We start from the raw sequence: 27,467 nt of genomic DNA on the forward strand, positions 1-27,467 counted from the left end.
CGGAGGTGTGGCTGTCCCACCAAGCCCTGTGAGTCCTTAGACCAGGGTGACTGTGGCCAGGGGCGGAGGTGTGCCTTACAGGGTATCACAGGGCACCTCCACCCCTCCTCTCTCAGTACCCCCCTGGCCTCCTCCACCACCTCTTCCATCACCCCCATGCCTCTGGGTTTTGGCTACTACAGAGGCTATCCTCTGACCATGGCCCATTACCCAAACCCCCACCCCTCCTTTCCCCTGCCTCCCCCTCATCCCTACGCCCCCACCACCCCCACCTCCACCCCCCTCACCTCCTCCTCAACCCATCCAGGTTCCACAGGAGGAGGAGCAGGCAGCTGAGGGAGGCTGGGTTGGGTGGAGGTGGAGGTGAGGACGTGGGGGTTATGGGTGAGGGAAAGAGGGCCGGGGTCCGTTCCTGTCCAGCAGGGTCCATCCCTGGTCGGTCCTGTGTCTGTGGGGGGAGTGAACACAAGCTCAGACACAAACATCGTCACAGACAGCGTGATCGTGATGGAAAGGAAGAAGAGGATGAGAGAGTTGCCGGGTCACAGCTAAGGTCAGAGTTCACCACAGGATCAGGAGGAAGTAGAAAGACTGGAGGACAAGGGAGTGCTGGGTTGATGGAGTCTCCATGGCAACATAGGCATGGCAAATACCCGTCTTCTTTCTTCTCTGCTTCTGCTAAACCAGCCTCTTCATCATCATCATCAGAGATGCTCAAACACACACCCCTCACCTGTCTAGGCTCCTCTCACCTTTCCTCGTTTGGAGAGGGCTGGGGGGTTCGGCAGAACCCCTGGCTGAGGAGAGGGGGGCTGGGGGCAGGATTCAGACCCCTCGATCCCACCTGGGGCACTCTGACAGAAGGGCAGAGGACGGCCGCTGTGGGGGAGTCAGAGAGAGAGGCGGGGGAGAGACACACACCCTGTCACAGCACCTTCACCCCCCCGACACACACCAACCTCTTCACCTCCTCTGCCACCAGTGGGAGGGGCATGAGGAGCGGAAGAGACAATTGGAGACCAGGGAATCAAGACGGGTCACTGAGGAGTGAGGAGCCATCACAGACAGAGAGGAGAGGCACAGGTGAGACTGGGAGTGAGTGAGTGAGTGAGTGAGTGAGTGAGTGAGTGAGTGAGTGAGTGAGTGAGTGAGTGAGTGTGAGTGAGTGAGTGAGTGAGTGAGTGAGTGAGTGAGTGAGTGAGTGAGTGAGTGAGTGAGTGAGTGAGTGAGTGAGTGAGTGAGTGAGTGAGTGAGTGAGTGAGTGAGTGAGTGAGTGAGTGAGTGAGTGAGTGTTAGTGAAGCCAGGCACCCAGGCTAGACATACTACAGTGACAGCAGGTTAGCACATAGCAGAGACAGTAGTAAGGTTGGTAGACTGTCCTTCTCTCAGGTGTATGTAATCAGTACATCAGACATGATATTGGGGAGGAAATTAGTCTATGTTCTTTTTATTACCACAGCAAGTTACAGACTTGAACAGAGAACCTGCATGACACATGAACTGTCACACATACACGCACGCGTACACTCACACACGCACGCAGGAGAGGGGGGCTGGGGGCAGTACACTCACACACGCACACACACATTATTTTCCCCTCATTTATTGGTTCATTCTCACAGTCTGTTAATAACCCTTCCAGTCCGATCTGCCAGAGATCTTAGAAATGTCTCTGGTTGTGAAGTTGGTTGCCTGCTGTGCTGTTTGAGCCCTGGGCTATGAAGCTATGAGCAGAACACAGTCATTAGTTAACCACCAGTCTCTATGTATAGTCCTGTTCATGTGTCACTGTCTCAGCTGCTGCTTGTCTGCCTGCCTGCATGGCCAATGTACTGTACACTGTCTGGCTGGCTGCCTGCATGGCCAATGTACTGTACACTGGCTGGCTGGCTGCCTGCATGGCCAATGTACTGTACTCTGTCTGTCTGTCTGGCTGGCTGGCCAACATACTGTACACTGTCTGTCTGGCTGTCTGGCTGGCTGCCTGCATGGCCAATGTACTGTACACTGTCTGCCTGCCTGTATGGCCAACATACTGTACACTGGCTGGCTGGCTGGCTAGCTGGCTGCCTGGCTGGCCGGCCAACATACTGTACACTGTCTGCCTGGCTGGCTGGCTGGCCAACATACTGTACACTGTCTGCCTGGCTGGCTGGCCGGCCAACATACTGTACACTGCCTGGCTACATGGCCAACATACTGTACACTGTCTGCCAGGCTGGCTGGCTGGCTGGCCAACATACTGTACACTGTCTGCCTGGCTGGCTGGCTGGCCAACATACTGTACACTGTCTGCCTGGCTGGCTGGCTGGCCAACATACTGTACACTGTCTGCCAGGCTGGCTGGCTGGATACATAATGTATACTGTCTGCCTGGCTGGCTGGCCAATATACTGTACACTGTCTGCCTGGCTGGCTGTCTGGCCAACATACTGTACACTGTCTGCCAGGCTGGCTGGCTGGCCAACATAATTTATACTGTCTGCCTGGCTAGCTGGCTGGCCAATATACTGTACACTGTCTGTCTGCCTGCATGTATGGCCAACATACTGTACACTGTCTGCCTGGATGGCTAGCTGGCCAGCATACTGTACACTGTCTGCCTGGCTGGCTGGCTGGCCAACATACTGTACACTGTCTGCCTGGCTGGCTGGCCAACATACTGTACACTGTCTGTCTGCCTGCCTGTATGGCCAACATACTGTACACTGGCTGGCTGGCTGCCTGGCTGGCTGGCCAACATACTGTACACTGTCTGCCTGGCTGGCTGGCTGGCCAACATACTGTACTGTCTGCCTGGCTGGCTGGTCAACATACTGTACACTGTCTGCCTGGCTGGCTGGCTGGCCAACATACTGTACACTGTCTGCCTGGCTGGCCAACATACTGTACACTGTCTGCCTGGCTGGCTGGCTGGCCAACATACTGTACACTGTCTGCCAGGCTGGCTGGCTGGCCAACATAATGTATACTGTCTGCCTGGCTGGCTGGCCAATATACTGTACACTGTCTGCCTGACTGGCTGTCTGGCCAACATACTGTACACTGTCTGTCTGCCTGCATGTATGGCCAACATACTGTACACTGTCTGCCTGGATGGCTAGCTGGCCAGCATACTGTACACTGTCTGCCAGGCTGGCTGGCTGGCCAACATAATGTATACTGTCTGCCTGGCTAGCTGGCTGGCCAATATACTGTACACTGTCTGTCTGCCTGCATGTATGGCCAACATACTGTACACTGTCTGCCTGGATGGCTAGCTGGCCAGCATACTGTACACTGTCTGCCTGGCTGGCTGGCTGGCCAACATACTGTACACTGTCTGGCTGGCCAACATACTGTACACTGTCTGTCTGCCTGCCTGTATGGCCAACATACTGTACACTGGCTGGCTGGCTGGCTGGCTGCCTGGCTGGCTGGCCAACATACTGTACACTGTCTGCCTGGCTGGCTGGCCGGCCAACATACTGTACTGTCTGCCTGGCTGGCTGGTCAACATACTGTACAATGTCTGCCTGGCCAACATACTATACTGTACACTGTCTGCCTGGCTGGCTGGCTGGCCAACATACTGTACACTGTCTGCCTGGCTGGCTGGCCAACATACTGTACACTGTCTGTCTGCCTGCCTGTATGGCCAACATACTGTACACTGGCTGGCTGGCTGCCTGGCTGGCTGGCCAACATACTGTACACTGTCTGCCTGGCTGGCTGGCCGGCCAACATACTGTACTGTCTGCCTGGCTGGCTGGTCAACATACTGTACACTGTCTGCCTGGCTGGCTGGCTGGCCAACATACTGTACACTGTCTGCCTGGCTGGCCAACATACTGTACACTGTCTGCCTGGCTGGCTGGCTGGCCAACATACTGTACACTGTCTGCCAGGCTGGCTGGCTGGCCAACATAATGTATACTGTCTGCCTGGCTGGCTGGCCAATATACTGTACACTGTCTGCCTGACTGGCTGTCTGGCCAACATACTGTACACTGTCTGTCTGCCTGCATGTATGGCCAACATACTGTACACTGTCTGCCTGGATGGCTAGCTGGCCAGCATACTGTACACTGTCTGCCAGGCTGGCTGGCTGGCCAACATAATGTATACTGTCTGCCTGGCTAGCTGGCTGGCCAATATACTGTACACTGTCTGTCTGCCTGCATGTATGGCCAACATACTGTACACTGTCTGCCTGGATGGCTAGCTGGCCAGCATACTGTACACTGTCTGCCTGGCTGGCTGGCTGGCCAACATACTGTACACTGTCTGGCTGGCCAACATACTGTACACTGTCTGTCTGCCTGCCTGTATGGCCAACATACTGTACACTGGCTGGCTGGCTGGCTGGCTGCCTGGCTGGCTGGCCAACATACTGTACACTGTCTGCCTGGCTGGCTGGCCGGCCAACATACTGTACTGTCTGCCTGGCTGGCTGGTCAACATACTGTACAATGTCTGCCTGGCCAACATACTATACTGTACACTGCCTGGCTGGCTGGCTGGCCAACATACTGCACTGCACACTGCCTGGCTGGCCGGCCAACATACTGTACAGTGCACTGCCTGGCTGGCTGGCCAACATACCGTACTGTACACTGCCTGGCTGGCTGGCTAACATACTGTACTGTACACTGCCTGGCTGGCTGGCTGGCCAACATACTATACTGTACACTGCCTGGCTGGCCGGCCAACATACTGTACTGCACACTTCCTGGCTGACTGGCCAACATACTATACTGTACACTGCCTTGCTGGCCAACATACGGTACTGTACACTGCCTGGCTGGCTGGCCAACATACGGTACTGTACACTGCCTGCCTGGCTGGCCAACATACTGTACTGTACACTGCCTGCCTGGCTGGCTGGCCAACATACTGTACTGTACACTGCCTGCCTGGCTGGCTGGCTAACATACAGTACTGTACACTGCCTGGCTGGCCAACCTACGGTACTATACACTGCCTGGCTGGCTGGCTGGCCAACATACTGTACTGTACACTGCCTGGCTGGCTGGCCAACATACGGTACTGTACACTGCCTGGCTGGCCAACATACTGTACTGTACACTGCCTAGCTGGCCAAGATATGGTACTGTACACTGCCTGGCTGGCTGGCCAACATACGGTACTGAACACTGCCTGGCTGGCTGGCCAACATACTGTACACTGCCTTCCTGGCTGGCTGGCCAACATACTATACACTGCCTGGCTGGCTGGCCAACATACTGCACTGTACACTGCCTGGCTGACTGGCCAACATACTGTACTGTACACTGCCTGGCTGGCTGGCCAACATACTGCACTGTACACTGCCTGGCTGGCTGGCCAACATACTATACTGTACACTGCCTTGCTGGCCAACATACGGTACTGTACATTGCCTGGCTGGCTGGCTGGCCAACATACCGTACTGTACACTGCCTGGCTGGCTGGCCAACATACTGTACTGTACACTGCCTTGCTGGCCAACATACTGTACTGAACACTGCCTGGCTGGCTGGCCAACATACTGTACACTGCCTTCCTGGCTGGCTGGCCAACATACTATACACTGCCTGGCTGGCTGGCCAACATACTGCACTGTACACTGCCTGGCTGACTGGCCAACATACTGTACTGTACACTGCCTGCCTGACCGGCTGGCCAACATACTGTACTGTGCACTGCCTGCCTGGCCAACATACTGTACTGTACACTGCCTGCCTGGCTGGCTGGCCAACATACGGTACTGTACACTGCCTGGCTGGCCAACATACTGTACTGTACACTGCCTGGCTGGCCAACATACTGTACTGTACACTGCCTGGCTGGCCAACATACTGTACTGTACACTGCCTGGCTGGTCAACATGCTGTACTGTACACTGCCTGGCTGGTCAACATGCTGTACTGTACACTGCCTGGCTGGTCAACATGCTGTACTGTACACTGCCTGGCTGGCCAACATACTGTACTGTACACTGCCTGGCTGGCTGGCCAACATACTGTACTGTACACTGCCTGGCTGGCCAACATACTGTACTGTACACTGCCTGGCTGGCCAACATACTGTACTGTACACTGCCTGGCTGGTCAACATGCTGTACTGTACACTGCCTGGCTGGTCAACATGCTGTACTGTACACTGCCTGGCTGGCCAACATACTGTACTGTACACTGCCTGGCTGGCCAACATACTGTACTGTACACTGCCTGGCTGGCCAACATACTGTACTGTACACTGCCTGGCTGGCCAACATACTATACTGTACACTGCCAGGCTGGCTGGCCAACATACTGTACTGTACACTGCCAGGCTGGCTGGCCAACATATAATACTGTACACTGCCTGGCTGGCTGGCCAAAATACTGTACTATACACTGCCAGGCTGGCTGGCCAACATATAATACTGTACACTGCCAGGCTGGCTGGCCAACATATAATACTGTACACTGCCAGGCTGGCTGGCCAAAATACTGTACTATACACTGCCTGGCTGGCTGGCCAAAATACTGTACTGTACACTGCCTGGCTGGCTGGCCAACATACTATACTGTACACTGCCTGGCTGGCCAAAATACTGTACTGTACACTGCCTGGCTGGCTGGCCAAAATACTGTACTGTACACTGCCTGGCTGGCTGGCCAACATACTGTACTGTACACTGCCTGGCTGGCTGGCCAAAATACTGTACTGTACACTGCCTGGCTGGCTGGCAAACATACTGTACTGTACACTGCCTGGCTGGCCAAAATACTGTACTATACACTGCCTGGCTGGCTGGCCAAAATACTGTACTGTACACTGCCTGGCTGGCTGGCCAAAATACTGTACTGTACACTGCCTGGCTGGCTGGCCAACATACTGTACTGTACACTGCCTGGCTGGCTGGCCAACATACTGTACTGTACACTGCCTGGCTGGCTGGCCAACATATAATACTGTACACTGCCTGGCTGGCTGGCCAACATATAATACTGTACACTGCCAGGCTGGCTGGCCAACATATAATACTGTACACTGCCAGGCTGGCTGGCCAACATATAATACTGTACACTGCCAGGCTGGCTGGCCAACATATAATACTATACACTGCCAGGCTGGCTGGCCAACATATAATACTGTACACTGCCTGGCTGGCTGGCCAACATACTGTACTGTACACTGCCAGGCTGGCTGGCCAACATATAATACTGTACACTGCCAGGCTGGCTGGCCAACATATAATACTGTACACTGCCAGGCTGGCTGGCCAACATATAATACTATACACTGCCAGGCTGGCTGGCCAACATATAATACTGTACACTGCCTGGCTGGCTGGCCAACATACTGTACTGTACACTGCCTGGCTGGCTGGCCAACATATAATACTGTACACTGCCAGGCTGGCTGGCCAACATATAATACTGTACACTGCCAGGCTGGCTGGCCAACATATAATACTGTACACTGCCAGGCTGGCTGGCCAAAATACTGTACACTGCCAGGCTGGCTGGCCAACATATAATACTGTACACTGCCAGGCTGGCTGGCCAACATATAATACTATACACTGCCAGGCTGGCTGGCCAACATACTGTACTGTACACTGCCTGGCTGGCTGGCCAACATATAATACTGTACACTGCCAGGCTGGCTGGCCAACATATAATACTGTACACTGCCAGGCTGGCTGGCCAACATATAATACTGTACACTGCCAGGCTGGCTGGCCAACATATAATACTATACACTGCCAGGCTGGCTGGCCAACATATAATACTGTACACTGCCTGGCTGGCTGGCCAACATACTGTACTGTACACTGCCTGGCTGGCTGGCCAACATATAATACTGTACACTGCCAGGCTGGCTGGCCAACATATAATACTGTACACTGCCAGGCTGGCTGGCCAACATATAATACTGTACACTGCCAGGCTGGCTGGCCAAAATACTGTACTATACACTGCCTGGCTGGCTGGCCAACATACTGTACTGTACACTGCCAGGCTGGCTGGCCAAAATACTGTACACTGCCAGGCTGGCTGGCCAACATATAATACTGTACACTGCCAGGCTGGCTGGCCAACATATAATACTGTACACTGCCAGGCTGGCTGGCCAACATATAATACTGTACACTGCCAGGCTGGCTGGCCAACATATAATACTATACACTGCCAGGCTGGCTGGCCAACATATAATACTGTACACTGCCTGGCTGGCTGGCCAACATACTGTACTGTACACTGCCTGGCTGGCTGGCCAACATACTGTACTGTACACTGCCTGGCTGGCTGGCTGGCCAACATATGATACTGTACACTGCCTGTCTGCCTGGCTGGCTGGCCAATATACTGTACACTGCCTGGCTGGCTGGCTGAGCGGCTGGCCAACATACTTTACTATACACTGCCTGGCTGGCTGGCCAACATACTGTACTGTACACTGCCTGCCTGGCTGGCTGGCTGGCCAACATACTGTACTGTACACTGCCTGCCTGCCTGGCTGGCTGGCTGGCCAACATACTGTACTGTACACTGCCTGGCTGGCTGGCTGGCCAACATACTGTACTGTACACTGCCTGTCTGCCTGGCTGGCTGGCTGAGTGGCTGGCCAACATACTGTACTGTACACTGCCTGTCTGCCTGGCTGGCTGGCCAACATACTGTACTGTACACTGCCTGTCTGCCTGGCTGGCTGGCCAACATATTGTACTGGACACTGCCTGGCTGTCTGGCCAACAATACAGTACACTGCCTACCTGGCTGGCTAGCTGGCCAACATATTGTACTGGACACTGCCTGGCTGTCTGGCCAACAATACAGTACACTGCCTACCTGGCTGGCTAGCTGGCCAACATATTGTACTGGACACTGCCTGGCTGGCTTGTCAACATACTATACTGTACACTGCCTGTCTGACTGGCTGGCCAACATACTGTACTGTACACTGCCTGCCTGTCTGACTGGCTGGCCAACATACTGTACTGTACACTGCCTGTCTGACTGGCTGGCCAACATACTGTACTGTACACTGCCTACCTGGCTGGCTAGCTGGCCAACATATTGTACTGGACACTGCCTGGCTGGAAAACCCCTAGAAGGAAAGGCTGCTCAGTCAGTGTTAATGTTGGGTAATTTTGGAAATATGGGAAGAAAGGAGATACTTGCGGAGAAGTGACGGATAGAGGGATGGCGGGGGACTGATAGTGAGGGAGGATAGAGAGGGAGGGCAGAGGGAGGGAGGTAGAGCGTTGTTTTTGAGAGGGGAGGATGGATTTGTTTGGCATTCGCACATGATCTAACCAGACACATATGTGACTGAGCACACACACACACAGCCCACACACACATTCTAATGTATAATTTGTGTGCGTGGGTGTTTGCATGTGTGTGGGTGTTTGCGCGTGCGAGTGTATGTGTGTGTGTATACCAGAGGGGGCTTGTGGGAGGCGATATAGGTGGACGGGCTCTTTGTAATGCCTGGAATGGAATCAGTGGAATGGTACCAAACACATCAAATACATGGAAAGATTGACTCTGTTCCAATGATTCTATTCCAGCCACTACAATGAGCCCGTCCTCCTAAAGCTCATTCCACCAGCCTCCTCTGGTGCATACTGTGCATGTGTGTGTGTGTGCTTGACTGCTTGTTGTTATTCCCAGAAGGGGAGTATATGATTTGAGGGGAATACCAGGCAGCAGTGCAAAGGAAGTGTAGAGTCACCCCATCTGCTGCTGTTTCAGTTACTGATACATATACACCTCTCCTCTCTCTCTCTTCCCCTCTCTTTATTTCTCAATCATTCCCTTTCTCCTCCCTCTGTCTCCCACCTCTCTCTCATCTCTCCCTCTCGCTCCCTGTCCTTGCGCCAATGACTTCTCTCTGGACTCAAGACCCACACTATGACCTGAGCAGAAGGCAACTGAAGTGGCTGAGAACCGGTCAACGTTTTGGGGCTAAGAGAGGGCCTGGACGACCCAGGAAGAACCCTCTAGCCTCCCCTTTGGTCTCCCCCTTCCTCTCTCCTACAAGCCAACCAAACCCTCCAACTGAGACAGACGTCCAGAACAGAGACAGAAACAGAGGAAGAGGAGGAGGAGGAGATTCAGTACAAGATGTGATTGATGCTGTGATTCAGAGCCAGAGGAGGAGAAGACGGAAGAGGAGGCACATTGAGAAAGAGGAGGTCGAGCATCCATCCTGTCTCCAAAGGTAAACCGTCAGAACTCACCCTTATCCCAACTGACCCAGCGAGTGCCCTCGCAGATGGTCGCAAAGTTTAACGCAACAACATTTCACTCCCACAGCGATCAAAGCGTTACTGAGAAAGTCTAGAAAGTGCATGCTATTTTACATACTCTGCAACTAGCTGCTAGATGTGCCCTGAAGACTTAATACTTCACACAGACAACGTATATTAACACATGGTTGACAGCACTGTGTGCTAAGCCAGTGCCCTTTCTCTCTCTTTTTCTTTCTCTCTATCCTATCTCTCGCTCTCTCACTTTATTCCTTCCTCTTAGTTCTGGTGAAGGTGAGCCAGTCACCCACACCCCCTCCATATGCACAGGCCAATCAGAGCTAATCCAAACTCCATCCCTAACCCCGGCCAGCCAATCAGATAAGGGAGCTGACCAGCTGCCTAGGAAGAGGTTTCAGAGGGCGGGGCTCTACTCAGATGACTACAAAACTACAGAGTGAGTTATCATGCACCCGTTCATACAAACTAACTTCACATACTCTGAATTGATTTCACAAATGGTTTGTATTCTTTATTTATTTATTTTAATTTTTTAACCCCCTTTTTCTCCCCAATTTTGTAGTAACCAATTGTTAGTAATTACTATCTTGTCTCATCGCTACAACTCCCGTACGGGCTCGGGAGAGACGAAGGTTGAAAGCCATGCGTCCTCTGAAACACAACCCAACCAAGCCGCACTGCTTCTTAACACAGCGCGCATCCAACCCGGAAGCCAGCCGCACCAATGTGTTGGAGGAAACACCGTGCACCTGGCGACCTTGGTTAGCGCGCACTGCGCCCGGCCCGCCACAGGAGTCGCTGGTGCGCGATGAGACAAGGATATCCCTACCGGCCAAACCCTCCCTAACCCGGAAGACGCTAGGCCAATTGTGCGTCGCCCCACGGACCTCCCGGTCGAGGCCGGCTGCGCCTGGGCGCGAACCCAGAGTCTCTGGTGGCACAGCTAGCACTGCGATGCAGTGCACTAGACCACTGCGCCACCCGGGAGGCCTAAATGGTGTGTATTCTATTAATTCCATTGTGTAAATGTGTCTCTTCCCCAGTCCCTCCTCTCAGAACCAGCTGATCAGAGAGAGACTGGAATATACACCAGGACAACAAGACTACAGCCTCCTGCCTGCTCCCATACATGTTGGTGAGTGAGTTTTTATTTAAAAGAAATTGATTTCACCTTTATTTAAACAGGTAGGCCAGTTGAGAACAAGTTCTCATTTACAACTGTGACCTGGCAAAGATAAAGCAAAGCAGTGCAACACAGACAACAACACAAAATCAAATCAAATCAAATTGTATTTGTCACATACACATGGTTAGCAGATGTTAATGCGAGTGTAGCGAAATGCTTGTGCTTCTAGTTCCGGCAATGCAGTGATAACCAACAAGTAATCTAACTAACAATTCTAAAACTACTGTCTTATACACAGTGTAAGGGGATAAATAATATGTACATAAGGATATATGAATGAGTGATGGTACAGAGCAGCATACAGTAGATGGTATCGAGTACAGTATATACATATGAGATGAGTATGTAGACAAAGTAAACAAAGTGGCATAGTTAAAGTGGCTAGTGATACATGTATTACATAAGGATGCAGTCGATGATGTAGAGTACAGTATATACGTATGCATATGAGATGAATAATGTAGGGTAAGTAACATTATATAAGGTAGCATTGTTTAAAGTGGCTAGTGATATATTTACATCATTTCCCATCAATTCCCATTATTAAAGTGGCTGGAGTTGAGTCAGTGTCAGTGTGTTGGCAGCAGCCACTCAATGTTAGTGGTGGCTGTTTAACATTCTGATGGCCTTGAGATAGAAGCTGTTTTTCAGTCTCTCGGTCCCAGCTTTGATGCACCTGTACTGACCTCGCCTTCTGGATGATAGCGGGGTGAACAGGCAGTGGTTCGGGTGGTTGATGTCCTTGATGATCTTTATGGCCTTCCTGTAACATCGGGTGGTGTAGGTGTCCTGGAGGGCAGGTAGTTTGCCCCGGTGATGCGTTGTGCAGACCTCACTACCCTCTGGAGAGCCTTACGGTTGAGGGCGGAGCAGTTGCCGTACCAGGCGGTGATACAGCCCGCCAGGATGCTCTCGATTGTGCATCTGTAGAAGTTTGTGAGTGCTTTTGGTGACAAGCCGAATTTCTTCAGCCTCCTGAGGTTGAAGAGGCGCTGCTGCGCCTTCTTCACGACGCTGTCAGTGTGAGTGGACCAATTCAGTTTGTCTGTGATGTGTATGCCGAGGAACTTAAAACTTGCTACCCTCTCCACTACTGTTCCATCGATGTGGATAGGGGTGTTCCCTCTGCTGTTTCCTGAAGTCCACAATCATCTCCTTAGTTTTGTTGACGTTGAGTGTGAGGTTATTTTCCTGACACCACACTCCGAGGGCCCTCACCTCCTCCCTGTAGGCCGTCTCGTCGTTGTTGGTAATCAAGCCTACCACTGTTGTGTCGTCCGCAAACTTGATGATTGAGTTGGAGGCGTGCGTGGCCACGCAGTCGTGGGTGAACAGGGAGTACAGGAGAGGGCTCAGATCGCACCCTTGTGGGGCCCCGTGTTGAGGATCAGCGGGGAGGAGATGTTGTTGCCTACCCTCACCACCTGGGGCGGCCCGTCGGGAAGTCTAGTACCCAGTTGCACAGGGCGGGGTCGAGACCCAGGGTCTCGAGCTTGATGACGAGCTTGGAGGGTACTATGGTGTTGAATGCCGAGCTGTAGTCGATGAACAGCATTCTCACATAGGTATTCCTCTTGTCCAGGTGGGTTAGGGCAGTGTGCAGTGTGGTTGAGATTGCATCGTCTGTGGACCTATTTGGGCGGTAAGCAAATTGGAGTGGGTCTAGGGTGTCAGGTAGGGTGGAGGTGATATGGTCCTTGACTAGTCTCTCAAAGCACTTCATGATGACGGAAGTGAGTGCTACGGGGCGGTAGTCGTTTAGCTCAGTTACCTTAGCTTTCTTGGGAACAGGAACAATGGTGGCCCTCTTGAAGCATGTGGGAACAACAGACTGGGATAGGGATTGATTGAATATGTCCGTAAACACACCGGCCAGCTGGTCTGCGCATGCTCTGAGGGCGCGGCTGGGGATGCCGTCTGGGCCTGCAGCCTTGCGAGGGTTAACACGTTTAAATGTCTTACTCACCTCGGCTGCAGTGAAGGAGAGACCGCATGTTTTCGTTGCAGGCCGTGTCAGTGGCACTGTATTGTCCTCAAAGCCGGCAAAAAAGTTATTTAGTCTGCCTGGGAGCAAGACATCCTGGTCCGTGACTGGGCTGGGTTTCTTCTTGTAGTCCGTGATTGACTGTAGACCCTGCCACATGCCTCTTGTGTCTGAGCTGTTGAATTGAGATTCTACTTTGTCTCTGTACTGACGCTTAGCTTGTTTAATAGCCTTGCGGAGGGAATAGCTGCACTGTTTGTATTCGGTCATGTTGCCAGACACCTTGCCCTGATTAAAAGCAGTGGTTCGTGCTTTCAGTTTCACGCGAATGCTGCCATCAATCCACGGTTTCTGGTTAGGGAATGTTTTTATCGTTGCTATGGGAACGACATCTTCAACGCACGTTCTAATGAACTCGCACACCGAATCAGCGTATTCGTCAATATTTTTATCTGACGCAATACGAAACATGTCCCAGTCCACGTGATGGAAGCAGTCTTGGAGTGTGGAGTCAGCTTGGTCTGACCAGCGTTGGACAGACCTCAGCGTGGGAGCCTCTTGTTTAAGTTTCTGCCTGTAGGCAGGGATCAACAAAATGGAGTCGTGGTCAGCTTTTCCGAAAGGGGGGCGGGGCAGGGCCTTTAATGCGTCGCGGAAGTTAGAGTAACAACGATCCAAGGTTTTACCACCCCTGGTTGCGCAATCGATATGCTGATAAAATTTAGGGAGTCTTGTTTTCAGATTAGCTTTGTTAAAATCCCCAGCTACAATGAATGCAGCCTCCGGATAAATGGTTTCCAGTTTGCAAAGAGTTAAATAAAGTTCGTTCAGAGAGTTACACAGAGTTACACATGGAGTAAACAAACATACAGTCAATAACACAATAGAAAAAAGTCTATATACAGTGTGTGCAAATGGCGTGAGGAGGTAAGGCAATAAATAGTAGTAGTAGCGAAGTAATTACAATTTAGCAAATGAACACTGGTGTGATAGATGTGCAGATGATGATGTGCAAGTAGAAATACTGGTGTGCAAAAGAGCAAAAAAAGTAAATTAAAACAATATGGGGATGAGGTAGGTAGTTAGATGGGCTGTGTACAGCTGCAGCGATCAGTAAGCTGCTCAGATAGCTGATGTTTAAAGTTAGTGAGGGAGATTTGTCTCTAACTTTAGCGATTTTTGCAATTTGTTCCAGTCATTGGCAGCTGAGAACTGGAAGGAAAGGCGGCCAAAGGGGGTGTTGGCTTTGGGGATGACCAGTGAGATATACCGCGTTCTATGGGTGGGTGTTGTTAGGGTGACCACTGAGCTGAGATGAGGCAGAGCTTTACCTAGCATAGACTTATAGATGACCTGGAGCCAGTGGGTCTGGCGACGAATATGAAGCGAGGGCCAGCCAACATAAGCATACAGGTCGCAGTGGTGGGTGGTATATGGGGCTTTGGTGACAAAACGGATGGCACTGTGATAGACTGCAGCCAGTTTGCTGAGTAGAGTGTTGGTGGTTATTTTGTAAATGACATCCCCGAAGTCGAGGATCGGTAGGATAGTCAGTTTACGAGTGTATGTTTGGCAGCGTGAGTGAAGGAGGCTTTGTTTTGCGAAATAGGAAGCTGATTGTGGATTTAATTTTGGATTTTTAAAATGTTTAATATGAGTCTGGAAGAAGAGTTTAGTCTAGCCAGACACCTAAGTATTTGTAGTTGTCCACATATTCTAAGTCAGAACCGTCCAGATTAGTGATGCGGGTGGGTGTGTGCAGCGATCGGTTGAAGAGCATGCATTTAGTTTTACTAGCGTTTAAGAGCAGTTGGAGGTCACGGAAGGAGTGTTGTATGGCATTGAGGCTCGTTTGGGGGTTTGTTAACACAGTGTCCAAAGAAGAGCCAGATGTATACAGAATGGTATCGTCTGTGTAGAGGTGGATCAAGGAAACACCCTCAGCAAGGGCGTCATCGTTGATATATACAGAGAAAAGAGTCGGCCCGAGAATTGAACCCTGTGGTACCCCCATAGAGATTGCCAGAGGTCCGGACAACAGGCCCTCCGATTTGACACACTGAACTCTATCTAAGAAGTAGTTGGTGAAACAGGCGAGGCAGTCATTTGAGAAACCAAGGCTGTTGAATCTGCCGATAAGAATGTGGTGATTGACAGAGTCGAAAGCCTTGGCCAGGTCGATGAATACAGCTGCCCAGTACTGTTTTTTATCGATGCTGGTTATGATATTGTTTAGTACCTTGAGCGTGGCTGAGGGGCACCCATGACCAACTCGGAAACCGGATTGCACAGCGGAGAAAGTACGGTGGGATTCGAAATGGTCAGTGATCTGTTTGTTAACTTGGCTTTCGAAGACTTTTGAAAAGCAGGGCAGGATGGATATAGGTCTGTAACAGTTTGGCTCTAGAGTGTCACCCCCTTTGAAAAGGGGGATGACCGCGGCAGCTTCCCAATCTTTAGGAATCTCGGTCGATACGAAAGAGAGGTTGAACAGACTGGTAATAGGGGTTGCAAAAATGGCGGCAGATCATTTTAGAAAGAGAGGGTCCAGATTGTCTATCCCAGATGATTTATATGGGTCCAGGTTTTGCAGCTCTTTCAGAACATCTGCTATCTCGATTTGGGTGAAGGAGAAGCTGGGGAGGCTTGGGCAAGTAGCTGCAGGGCAAGTACAGTGGGGAGAACAAGTATTTGATACACTGACGATTTTGCAGGTTTTCCTACTTATAAAGCATGTAGAGGTCTGTAATGTTTTATCATAGGTACACTTCAACTGTGAGAGACGGAATCTAAAACAAAAATCCAGAAAATCACATTGTATGATTTTTAAGTAATTCATTTGCATTTTATTGCATGACATAAGTATTTGATACATCAGAAAAGCAGAACTTAATATTTGGTACAGAAACCTTTGTTTGCAATTACAGAGATCATACGTTTCCTGTAGTTCTTGACCAGGTTTGCACACACTGCAGCAGGGATTTTGGCCCACTCCTCCATACAGACCCTCTCCAGATTCTTCAGGTTTCGGGGCTGTCGCTGGGCAATACGGACTTTCAGCTCCCTCCAAAGATTTTCTATTGGGTTCAGGTCTGGAGACTGGCTAGGCCACTCCAGGACTTTGAGATGCTTATTACGGAGCCACTCCTTAGTTTCCCTGGCTGTGTGTTTCGAGTCGTTGTCATGCTGGAAGACCCAGCCACGACCCATCTTCAATGCTCTTACTGAGGGAAGGAGGTTGTTGGCCAAGATCTCGCGATACATGGCCCCATCCATCCTCCCCTCAATACGGTGCAGTCGTCCTGTCCCCTGCAGAAAAGCATCCCCAAAGAATGATGTTTCCACCTCCATGCTTCAAGGTTGGGATGGTGTTCTTGGGGTTGTACTCATCCTTCTTCTTCCTCCAAACACGGCGAGTGGAGTTTAGACCAAAAAGCTCTATATTTGTCTCATCAGACCACAGGACCTTATCCCATTCCTCCTCTGGATCATCCAGATGGTCATTGGCAAACTTCAGACGGGCCTGGACATGCACTGGCTTGAGCAGGGGGACCTTGCGTGCTCTGCGGGATTTTAATTCATGACGGCGTAGTGTGTTACTAATGGTTTTCTTTGAGACTGTGGTCCCAGCTCTCTTCAGGTCATTGACCAGGTCCTTCCATGTAGTTCTGGGCTGATCCCTCACCTTGCTCATGATCATTGATGCCCCACGAGGTGAGATCTTGCATGGAGCCCCAGACCGAGGGGGATTGACCGTCATCTTGAACTTCTTCCATTTTCTAATAATTGCGCCAACAGTTGTTGCCTTCTTACCAAGCTGCTTGCCTATTGTCCTGTAGCCCATCCCAGCCTTGTGCAGGTCTACCATTTAGCCCTGATGTCCTTACACAGCTCTCTCTCATACAATGTGATTTTCTGGATTGTTGTTTTAGGTTCCGTCTCTCACAGTTGAAGTGTACCTATGATAAGAATTACAGACCTATACATGCTTTGTAAGTAGGAAAACCTGCAAAATCGGCAGTGTATCAAATACTTGTTCTCCCCACTGTAGCTGCAAAGGGTGCGGAGCTGTTGGCCAGAGTTGGGGTAGCTAGGAGGAAAGCATTCTACATTTTTTGAAAGGTGCATGCTTATTTAAGGAAATTACTTTTAAAGAACAACCAGGCATCCTCTACTGACGGGATGAGGTCAATATCCTTCCAGGATACCCGAGCCAGGTCGATTAGAAAGGCCTGCTCGCAGAAGTGTTTTAGGGAGCGTTTGACAGTGATGAGGGGTGGTCGTTTGACTGTGGACCCATAGCGGATGCAGGCAATGAGGCAGTGATCGCTGAGATCTTGATTGAAAACAGCAAAGGTGTATTTGGAGGGCAAGTAGGTCAGGATAATATCTATGAGGGTGCCCATGTTTTTGGATTTAGGGTTGTACCTGATGGGTTCTTTGATAATTTGTGTGAGATTGAGGGCATCTAGTTTAGATTGTAGGACTGCCGGGGTGTTAAGCATATCCCAGTTTATGTCACCTAACAGAACGAAGTGTGTGTGTGTGTCAGGTTTTTAACACCCCCTTTTCTCTCACAGGGAAGTACCTAAGAATGAGACGTATTGACTTTCAGTTGCCCTTTGATGTCATGTGGCTCTTCAGGCACAACCAGGTGTGTAATACACACACACAAACACACACACACACACACACACACACACACACACACACACACACACACACACACACACACACACACACACACACACAGAATAAACTCACTCACTTGAATGACCATGTCTCTGTGTGTTCCAGCTCCACAAAGAGCCAGATGTTCCTCAGACCAGAGAGATCTCATCCTGTGAGTACCCTAAAGTCACAGAGTACCCTAAAGTCAGAGATGGCTCCTGCATGTGCATGCGGTGCATACCGTACACAACGTTCATACTGTAGTGTGTACATCAATACTTGACTTCAACATGACTTACCACCCTACTTGGTTGGGGGGGGGGGGACATCCCACTGTTGCAGTGACACGTTGAAAGTGTTCCGTCTGTGTGGAGGGGTCCATACCTCATTTTATCTCTGTCGGTCTTTGTTTTCCTCCCAGACCAACCAAAAGAGAAGAGCCTGTCCAGTCACCAGACATGGGTGTCCCTCCCTCCCTCTCCCCAGGAGGAGTGTTCCAGTCCCAGTAAGAAGCTGTTTCCCTACCTGGACATGGAGCCTATGACCACCAGTGACAGGTAAAGACAGAAGACAACCCGCCATGTCAATACACATGGACGTGCAGACTAGTAGTTTATGTGCATTTCTCAAAGTAATGATCTTATTTATGTATTTGTTTGATTGTCAGGGTGTTCGTCCTGAAGCACCGCGTGTTCCTTTTGAGGAACTGGGAGAGGGTCAGAGACAGACAGATACGCCTGAGGAGGGGGAGAGAGGGGGAACGAGAGAAAGATGGAGGAGGAGTTTCCAGCTATGTAGCTACTGGGGACAACAACAGCCACATCATGTCAGGTCCATGAAGCAAGTGTGTGTGTTAGTTTAAGTTTTTGTAGGTGTGTGTGTGTGCTCGCACGCCTGTGTATGTGCACCTGTGTGTCAGTGTGTTTTAATTTAAATGTGTTCATTGTCTTTCAGTAGTATTGTACTGAGTGTATGTTTATATGGACATAGATGTGTGTGTGTTCATCTCAGTGCTCAGTTGAGCTCTCTGTTTTACAGTATTTATTGAGCCATATCATATTCAGCATTACACACACAGCAGTTTTCCAACCACAGAAATAAGTGCTTTCCCATTTCTGTCATCTCTTCACTGCCGTCCAAGAACATCCAGCTAGGTTCAGCTTTCCCCATAAACTATCAACCAAAATGTATTTCCATCAAACAGTCTCCAGCAAAGAACATATATATATATATATATACACACACACAAAATACCATCCATGGGCACTAAGGTTCTTTCCTCTCTCTCTAGGTCGACAAATGGCGGTGAAGAAGAATGTTGTGTGGACTAGTGAGCCCCTTCGAGATCCCCAGTGCCCCCATAACCCCCTCAGAACCACGCCCCAGGTGAGTGCTCTCCTCGTGAGTGCTCTCCTCTGAGTGCTCCCCTCTGAGTGCTCCCCTCTGAGTGCTCTCCTCTGAGTGCTCCCCTCTGAGTGCTCCCCTCTGAGTGCTCCCCTCTGAGTGCTCTCCTCTGAGTGCTCCCCTCTGAGTGTTCCCCTCTGAGTGTTCCCCTCTGAGTTTTCCCCTCTGAGTGCTCCCCTCTGAGTGTTCTCCTCTGAGTGCTCTCCTCTGAGTGCTCCCCTCTGAGTGTTCCCCTCTGAGTGCTCCCCTCTGAGTGTTCCCCTCTGAGTGTTCCCCTCTGAGTGTTCCCCTCTGAGTGCTCTCCTCTGAGTGCTCCCCTCTGAGTGCTCCCCTCTGAGTGTTCCCCTCTGAGTGCTCCCCTCTGAGTGCTCCCCTCTGAGTGCTCTCCTCTGAGTGTTCCCCTCTGAGTGTTCTCCTCTGAGTGTTCCCCTCTGAGTGTTCCCCTCTGAGTGCTCTCCTCTGTACTGTAACTGTAAAGATATTCACTCATTAGTGTCTCCCATGAGGGCTGTCTTGAAGTATTCATATGGAGTTCTTTGTCTGTGTCACTAATTCTTATAACTAACTCCTGATGTCGCATCTACCCCCACCACAGCTCACTGAGAACAGACAAGAGGAGAAAAAACAGGTGGAGGAGGGCTGGAGGGAGGTTCGGAAGGAGCGACTGAACAACATACTCCTGAAGCTGCGGCAGACATGGTTGGTGAGAGAGGACAAGGAAGGAAGGAGGGGGGGAAATCTCAGCTTAGTCTCTCTTCTTCTTCCAAGTAGCTCAGTTCAGCTAACTTTGCACTAGTGTTGGGGGGAAAACACTTCCCTGAAATGATTTGTTATAAAGATGATTTTGGGCTTTGTTTTTGAGAGGAATGAGGGTGTAGTTGTTTACTGTACCATTGAGAATGATTGTCAGACAGTCAGCAGACCAGTGACAGTCTGATTTAATAGTCAGAGAGGGCGGAAGGGATGGATGGAGACCATAGAGTCTTAAGGCTGGATTAAATTCGCATTGTGGAAGATCCGCGTTGTAGCTCGATTTAAATGTAAAGGAAATGTTCCCGTGTTCTCGCAGACTAGATTCACGGTAAACGCTGCATGTCGGCTCAATCTGAAATTACCATGACAATAACATTTTTTACAATTTTACCTCATTTTTTGTGATATCCAATTGCAATCCAATTACAATCTTGTCTCATTGCTGCAACTACCCAATGGGCTCGGACAGGTGAAGATCGAGTCATGCGTCCTCCAAAGCGTGACCCAAGCCGCACTTCTTAGCACCTGCTTGCTTAACCCGGAATGTGTCAAAGGAAACACCAGCCAACTGATGACTGTCAGCTTGCAGGTGCCTGGCCTGCCACAAGGAGTCACTAGAGCACGATGAGCCAAGTAAAGGCCCCCCTGGGCCAAACCTTCCACTAATCCGGACAACCCTGGGACAATTGTGCACCGCCCTATGGGACTCCCGGTCACAGCCGGTTGTGACACAGGGGATCGAACCCAAGGCTGTAGTGACACCGCAACACTGCGATGCAGTGCCATAGACCGCTGCACCACTTGGGAGGCCTACCTCTACATTTTTATGCAGATCTTCTGCGATACTTCTGCAATACACAGCCCCTATGGTTTGATTCAATCCCTGTTGCTGAAGTACGGCGCTATAGCGTGATTCAAGTGTAAAGGTCATTTCCAATTGAGCCGACCTATGCAGTTTTTCCGTGAATTCAGTCTCCACTAACGCAGGAACATTGCCTTTAATGTTCCCTTCAGCTCTACGTATTGAATCGGGCCTTTAATGTTCCCTTCAGCTCTACGTATTGAATAGGGCCTTTAATGTAAAAGTGCCATGTTGTAAATAAACTGACGCCTAAGTGAGTTCAATCTCCAAAAGCAATACGTCCTGTAAGGATTTCAGTACAATAACTTTAATATCACTACCAGTACCAGCTAGAGACCCTTCTATGTATCGAACCAAGTAGTTTTTATTGCCTTAGTGAATATGATCATTTCAAGATCGTTATATTGTACCAATGATAATGCAGTAACATTGACCTAAGTAATGTAATGAATCAGTTTCATAATTGATAGTTATTATCTAAGCGTTAAAGTTAATAGTCAAAGGCCTTCATTTTGCTACAAAGTGTTAAACATAACTGACCCATGTTAAATATTGCTATGATTTTATATGCCTTTTCTTCACCTGTATACTTTCTGACTGATGGAATGTTCTTTTTTATTTGGTCAGACAATCAGGAAAATGAATTGAATCTGAGATTTGTAACCGTTCATTTGTAAAGTTCTCTTTGGTGCAGTTTCTAGTTTGACTTTGAACACTAAGTTGAATGTTTTATAGTTGACCTGTGTATTTGCCTCATCAATATAGTGAAGGGTTATTTATGTAGTTTGCATGAAATGTAACTTTGGGCTGGATTCAATCCGTATCGCGGAAGATCACATTAAAAGTGTAGAGGTCATTTCCGATTAAGCCGACATATGCAGTGTTTATCTTGAATGCAGTCTCCACGAACGCGTTAACATTACCTTTAAATGGAGCTATAACGCAGATCTCCCATGATACTTCTGCGATGCGGTGAGAATACAGCCCTTTGTTGTACAATTGAAATTGCTGCTTATAACCTGTCTTTGGAGAAAATACCACAGAGTTCATCTGACAGAATGTCATTTCAAACATTGACCTTATTATCAATAACAATAAAATGGCGTTTTTGTTTACAAAGCATTGTGGACTTGTTATATTCTCAACCACTTAACCCTTCATACTATCACAGGCCCATGAATATCGCTGCTCCTCCAGCCTTATGGAGACGCTGCATAACTGGTGGGATATTCATTCCACGGAATGGAGCGACTGCTAAATAACCAACATGGAAATGTGATATACAGCACCATCTGGTGGTGTAAAGCTGAATGACTCCAATGGCCAGGTGATACAACGTTTTCCTCCATCACCACCCTCATCTGAGGACGTGACCTCAAGAGGACAGACAGGCAGAACTGAGCCTGAGGCCCTTCTCTCCTCCTTCAGTAAATCACTGATCTGTATGTGATTATATGGGCTATGTGTAGATGGAGGCTGGTGGGAGGACCTATAGGAGGATGGGCGTATTTGAATGGCTGGAATGGAATGAATGGGACGGTACTAAACAGACATATGGCAACCACTCCTTTCCATTCCAGCCATTACAATGAACCTATCCGCCTATAGCTCCTCCCACCAGCCTCCACTGCATGTGTGAGCTAAAGCTCAATATCGAGGTACCACATACTTTCTAGGCAAGCATTCGCCATAGCTCGATGGAATAGAGCAGGGTTATTCAACTCTCACCCTACGAGGTCCGGAGCCTGCTGCTTTTCTCTTCTACCTGATAATAAATTGCACTCACCTGGTGTCCCAGGTCTAAATCAGTCCCTCATTAGAAGGGAACAATGACAAAACACAGTGGAAGTGGCTTTGAGGTCCAGCGATGAGTTTGAGGGGAATAGAGAAGGAATGAGACACATGAGAGACTTTGAGGTTTGGTTTATGTTGATTATTTATTGGGTATTTACAAAGAAGCACATGCGGGAGTCAGACACTGACTGACGCTACAGGGACACAGTACACTATGGAACAGTGAGGTACGGGGCAGGTTACATCACACCAGAGAGATACAGAACCCACTGCTACACACACATGCTTGTTCGTTCGCACGCAAGCACGAACACACACACACACACACACCAGTGGAGGCTGCTGAGGGGAGGACGGCTCTTAATAATGGCAAATGGAATGGCATCAAACACCTGGCAACCAGGTGTTTAATGTATATGATACCATTCCACATATTCCTCTCCAGCCATTACCAAAAGCCAGTCCTCCCCAATTAAGGTGCCACCAACCTCCTGTGCTACACACACACACACACACACACAAAACCCCAGATAGATAGATAGAGAGATAGACGTGAGGGAACAAATACAACAGAGGTGTATATATACACCTTTCATGGACTCCAGGGTCAATAAATACCACATCCAATAAATGTACAGCTTTTCATACAAATCAATGCATTTATCATGGATCATCTCACACAATGGAAAATATACCCGAAACAACAAAAAATAATTAGAAAATCCTTGTCAACATACTGAGATTGTTACCGTCACAGACCATGTGTATTTCCTGAAGTTAGGTTTCCCCTTCACCTGCATCTAGGCATGGCACATTGAAAGGTGGACCTTGCTGACACTAACTAGCTCCTCCCTCATACAGCCTAATTTACTACAAGCTGCAATTAAAATACATTATAGATAGCTCTAAAACAACTCAATTTACTGGCCGAAGAAAGTAGTTGTCTAGCTTGTTTTGCTGCCGTGACCCAGCTAAAGCCTTTAGAAGACCAGGGGTGTAGTGTGACTGGCCATGACACACAGTGGCTCCACTGTTTGGTAAACAACTATCTATTGGAGCTACACATTGTCTTGAGACACGCAGCGATTTGGATTAGCTAGTTAGGTTGTTGACGTACTAGCAGGTGCCATACCATTGCACTTGCTGGAAGATTTGGTAAAGTAGCCTGTATAATGCAAGTGCAAAGTTACAATGTTTCCAATCTATTGTTGTCATAGGGACACTAACCCTGTGCTACACCACAGAGGCTTGTTGGCATGGTAACCTTTTATATTATACCTTTTATACCTTCTTTATTATATTCTGACCAATCAAAAGAGCGATATTCCCTTTGAATTTATGGGTAATATGTTTTATTCTTCATTCCTCAAGTAACCTGAACTCTTCAAGAAGCGCCATGTCACCCGCAAGTGACAAAACAACAAAAACAGCAAACAAACAGTTCCTTTAAACCAGAAGCCTTTGAGAAGTACATCATATGCATCATCATTACCAAGCCTACAGAATAACTACCAACCAAATCAGAAGAGAAACATAGTAATAAACATTATTACTTGAACATTATTCTACTACCACTATCGTTACTACGGTATTAAAAATGATGACCTTACACAGGTTAGCGTGACAGGTAGGGAAAGAAGGAAGGTACATATGAGAGCTGAGGTACGGTTGGGGGAAGGGCAGCCTCTCCCTCAAACACATAGGCTTGACAGTCGTGGTGTCTTCATACACATACAGTACATCAGGGAGTAGCTTACTGCTTCATCTGAAAGCTTGGATAGTCTCGGTCAGGAACATACAACTATGGCCCTGGAAACCCACATTGTCTACTGGTCTCAGTAGCCTTTTGAATTGTCTTGTAGTCAGACTTAGTAACGCCCAGGTAACCAGTCAAGTTAAACATCTGGGGAATCAAAGATACCAATTGATCTATGAGGTAAAGGAAAAGTAACCAGACTAGAGTTGATCATCCCTGGGATGAGTAGAAAGAGACAGGTCTCAAGTCCCTCAGACTGTTTATCTGTCTGTCTATCTGTCTGTTTGTCTGTCTGTTTATCTGTCTGTTTATCTGTCTGTCTGTTTATCTGTCTGTTTATCTGTCTGTCTGTCTATCTGTCTGTTTGTCTGTCTGTCTATCTGTCTGTTTGTCTGTCTGTCTGTCTGTCTGTCTGTCTGTCTGTCTGTCTGTCTGTCTGTCTGTCTGTCTGTCTGTCTGTCTGTCTGTCTGTCTGTCTGTCTGTCTGTCTGTCTGTCTGTCTGTCTGTCTGTCTGTCTGTCTGTCTGTCTGTCTGTCTGTCTGTCTGTCTGTCTGTCTGTCTGTCTGTCTATCTATCTGTCTGTTTATCTGTCTGTCTATCTGTCTGTCTGTTTATCTGTCTGTCTATCTCTCTGTCTAGCTGTCTGTCTGTTTATCTGTCTGTCTATCTGTTCGTCTCAAAGCATTGATATTTCCATAAGCACTGAGTAGTATGTGTTAGTGAGGTTTAAGAGGTGTGGACTGATTGAAGTTACAGCATTGCTATGCCAGTTATATTTATATACTGTTGGATACTAGAATGTCCTTTAGATAGATATGTGTCATATAGATAGATATTCTTCTGCATTCAAGGGTTGGGCTCAATTCGAATTGAAGGCTGCCGATTCAGGAAGAGATTTGAATTTAAAATCAGCTACTTAAAAAACATAAATAGCTTCTCCTTTTTAATTCATTAAGAAATCATTAACAATACAGGCCCCTATTTCAATCATCGAATTGGAATTTCAGTTTACTTCCTGAATTGACTGCCATATTGAGCCCAACCCCACTGCATTCACTCAAAGCATTCATTATACAATAAATGCAGTCTAAAGGTATGAGACTAAATCTATCAGGTTATGATGAAGATATGAAGGATATGAAGTCAAGACAATGCACACAACACACACTAAGATGAAGCCACTGGATTCCAATAATTGACAAAAATACTGGAGCTGTCCGTGTGTATAATGACTATAGAGTAGTGACTGGTGAGTTGGGGATAAAAGGCCAGATCACTTATCAATTTGATTCATGATCAACCTTATCTATAGTAACGTTTGACTATCTGTTTTCTCTTGGTTATCTATCTATCGGTTAAATTCATCTATATTCATATACCTATATATTATGTATGTATATTTATACAGTCAAATAGTTATCCTTTTTAAACTGACTATTAATTGTAGTGGGAACATGTCAAACACAGAGACTAAGCGAAAGAGGTGAGAGATCAATAGGGGTGAAAGGTCAAATAGAACACAGAAAACAGCTACATTGCACTATGGTACTACTTTACGTAACAGGGGCTACGCTCCAATACTCTAGCATGGCTCCCTTCACCGGTTAGCCTGGCGGCAAGGTCTGGGTCTAGAGCAGAAACCGACCTGGCTACCAGGCTATAAATCTTCCCATAGTGACTGCTGATCTGAAAGTGTTTGGATAAACTGAATGCATTGGTTGCACGTTTCGTCACAATATTGTTTTTAACGTTCGTTTGGACTGATGCCCGACTGAGCATTCTACTCAATGCATCCTCATCATTAAGCGCTGATGAAGATTTCATCAAAAGTGCATTACAGTGGCCTGGAAATACAATGACATTCAAAAACAGGCAAATAATTATTAGGAAAATCTTTCGTCATCATTTTGATGTCACCAGATAGACTTTAGATGCAGTATAACATTAGCTAACTAGCTTAAATTGAGGGGAGGCCACCTGATTGTAACTAGCTTACGTTTGCTTTGCTAGCTATTTTTGCAGAATTTTGCTATTAATTTATACTAAACAGTAGTTAGACTCAGAACGACGGGGCTTATCACCACTTTAGGGCACCGCCGATGGCGGCTTGGCATGACGTGACGGAGGTGCAACCTATGAATAGAATTCTACAAAGCTTTATCCAGTCCTTCTCAGATCAGTGGTCACCAAAGAGAGATGATGAATGGAGGACATTTAAAGGGATAGTCCACACCAAGATAAGTGTTTGTCTGAAGTTTTCACACTTCAAAAGTGGTCTGAAGTCGTGCTGGGTCCATATTCCACACCATCTGGTGAGCTAAATTAAATCTTCCTTAAATCCCCCTAATTAGATGGCATTAGATGGTACAGTTCTTTAGGGATTGAGTTTTGCACATTTCTACCAGTGCATATAGTGGGATCTACACAACAGATGGTGTGGAGTAGGAACTAAATCACTTAGACCAGAGATCATCAACTAGATTCAGCCACGGATGGTCAGGGGGCTGGAACATAATCATAAATCATTTGTAGATGCAAATTGACCGCAAGAAGCCCAAACAGATATAACATTTGGCTAAAATATAATAATTTCAAACCTTGCTTAGATTTGTAAACAATCACATCTCTCTCTATGTGTGGGAATACCTTGGAACAGATTTCCAACATTTACTGATGGTAGTATTTTATGTCCAACAAGTAACCCAAACCCTTATAAAATCATGGGCCGCCAGTTAGGGAACCCTGACATACGACTTTGGACCACTTTAGAGATATAAACATGTGATTTGAACTTAGATTCAGGGGTGAACTATTTCTCTGAGAG

At 48.4% G+C, this 27,467-nt stretch overlaps 1 protein-coding gene across 2 annotated transcripts; it reads left to right on the plus strand.

Moving 5' to 3' along the window:
* Positions 1-375: 375 nt before the first annotated feature.
* On the plus strand, positions 376-22,211 carry LOC115123123 (histone-lysine N-methyltransferase ASH1L-like). 2 transcript variants are annotated; one of them, XM_065027825.1, is made up of 10 exons: positions 376-1,083; positions 9,865-10,183; positions 10,495-10,668; positions 11,276-11,367; positions 17,983-18,056; positions 18,200-18,245; positions 18,495-18,630; positions 18,741-18,904; positions 19,365-19,459; positions 20,073-22,211. In XM_065027825.1, exons 1-10 carry the CDS (start codon positions 381-383, stop codon positions 20,271-20,273), a joined length of 2,004 nt encoding a protein of 667 aa, XP_064883897.1. In that variant the 5' UTR covers positions 376-380; the 3' UTR covers positions 20,274-22,211. The 2 variants fall into 2 exon arrangements, with proteins under 2 accessions (XP_064883897.1, XP_064883898.1); XM_065027826.1 differs by lacking the exon at positions 20,073-22,211 and having other exon boundaries at positions 18,741-18,917; positions 19,365-19,454.
* The last annotated feature ends 5,256 nt before the right edge of the window (positions 22,212-27,467 follow it).

The sequence above is a fragment of the Oncorhynchus nerka genome, linkage group LG14 (assembly GCF_034236695.1).
Source record: "Oncorhynchus nerka isolate Pitt River linkage group LG14, Oner_Uvic_2.0, whole genome shotgun sequence".
Classification (NCBI taxonomy): Eukaryota; Metazoa; Chordata; class Actinopteri; order Salmoniformes; family Salmonidae; genus Oncorhynchus; species Oncorhynchus nerka.

Coding starts and splice junctions, on each gene's coding strand:
- LOC115123123 (XM_065027825.1), top strand. CDS start 381: ATGGGTGAGGGAAAGAGGGCCGGGGTCCGTTCCTGTCCAGCAGGGTCC. Junction 1,084..9,864: donor GACAGAGAGGAGAGGCACAG/GTGAGACTGGGA, acceptor TCTGGACTCAAG/ACCCACACTATGACCTGAGC. Junction 10,184..10,494: donor CATCCATCCTGTCTCCAAAG/GTAAACCGTCAG, acceptor CCTTCCTCTTAG/TTCTGGTGAAGGTGAGCCAG.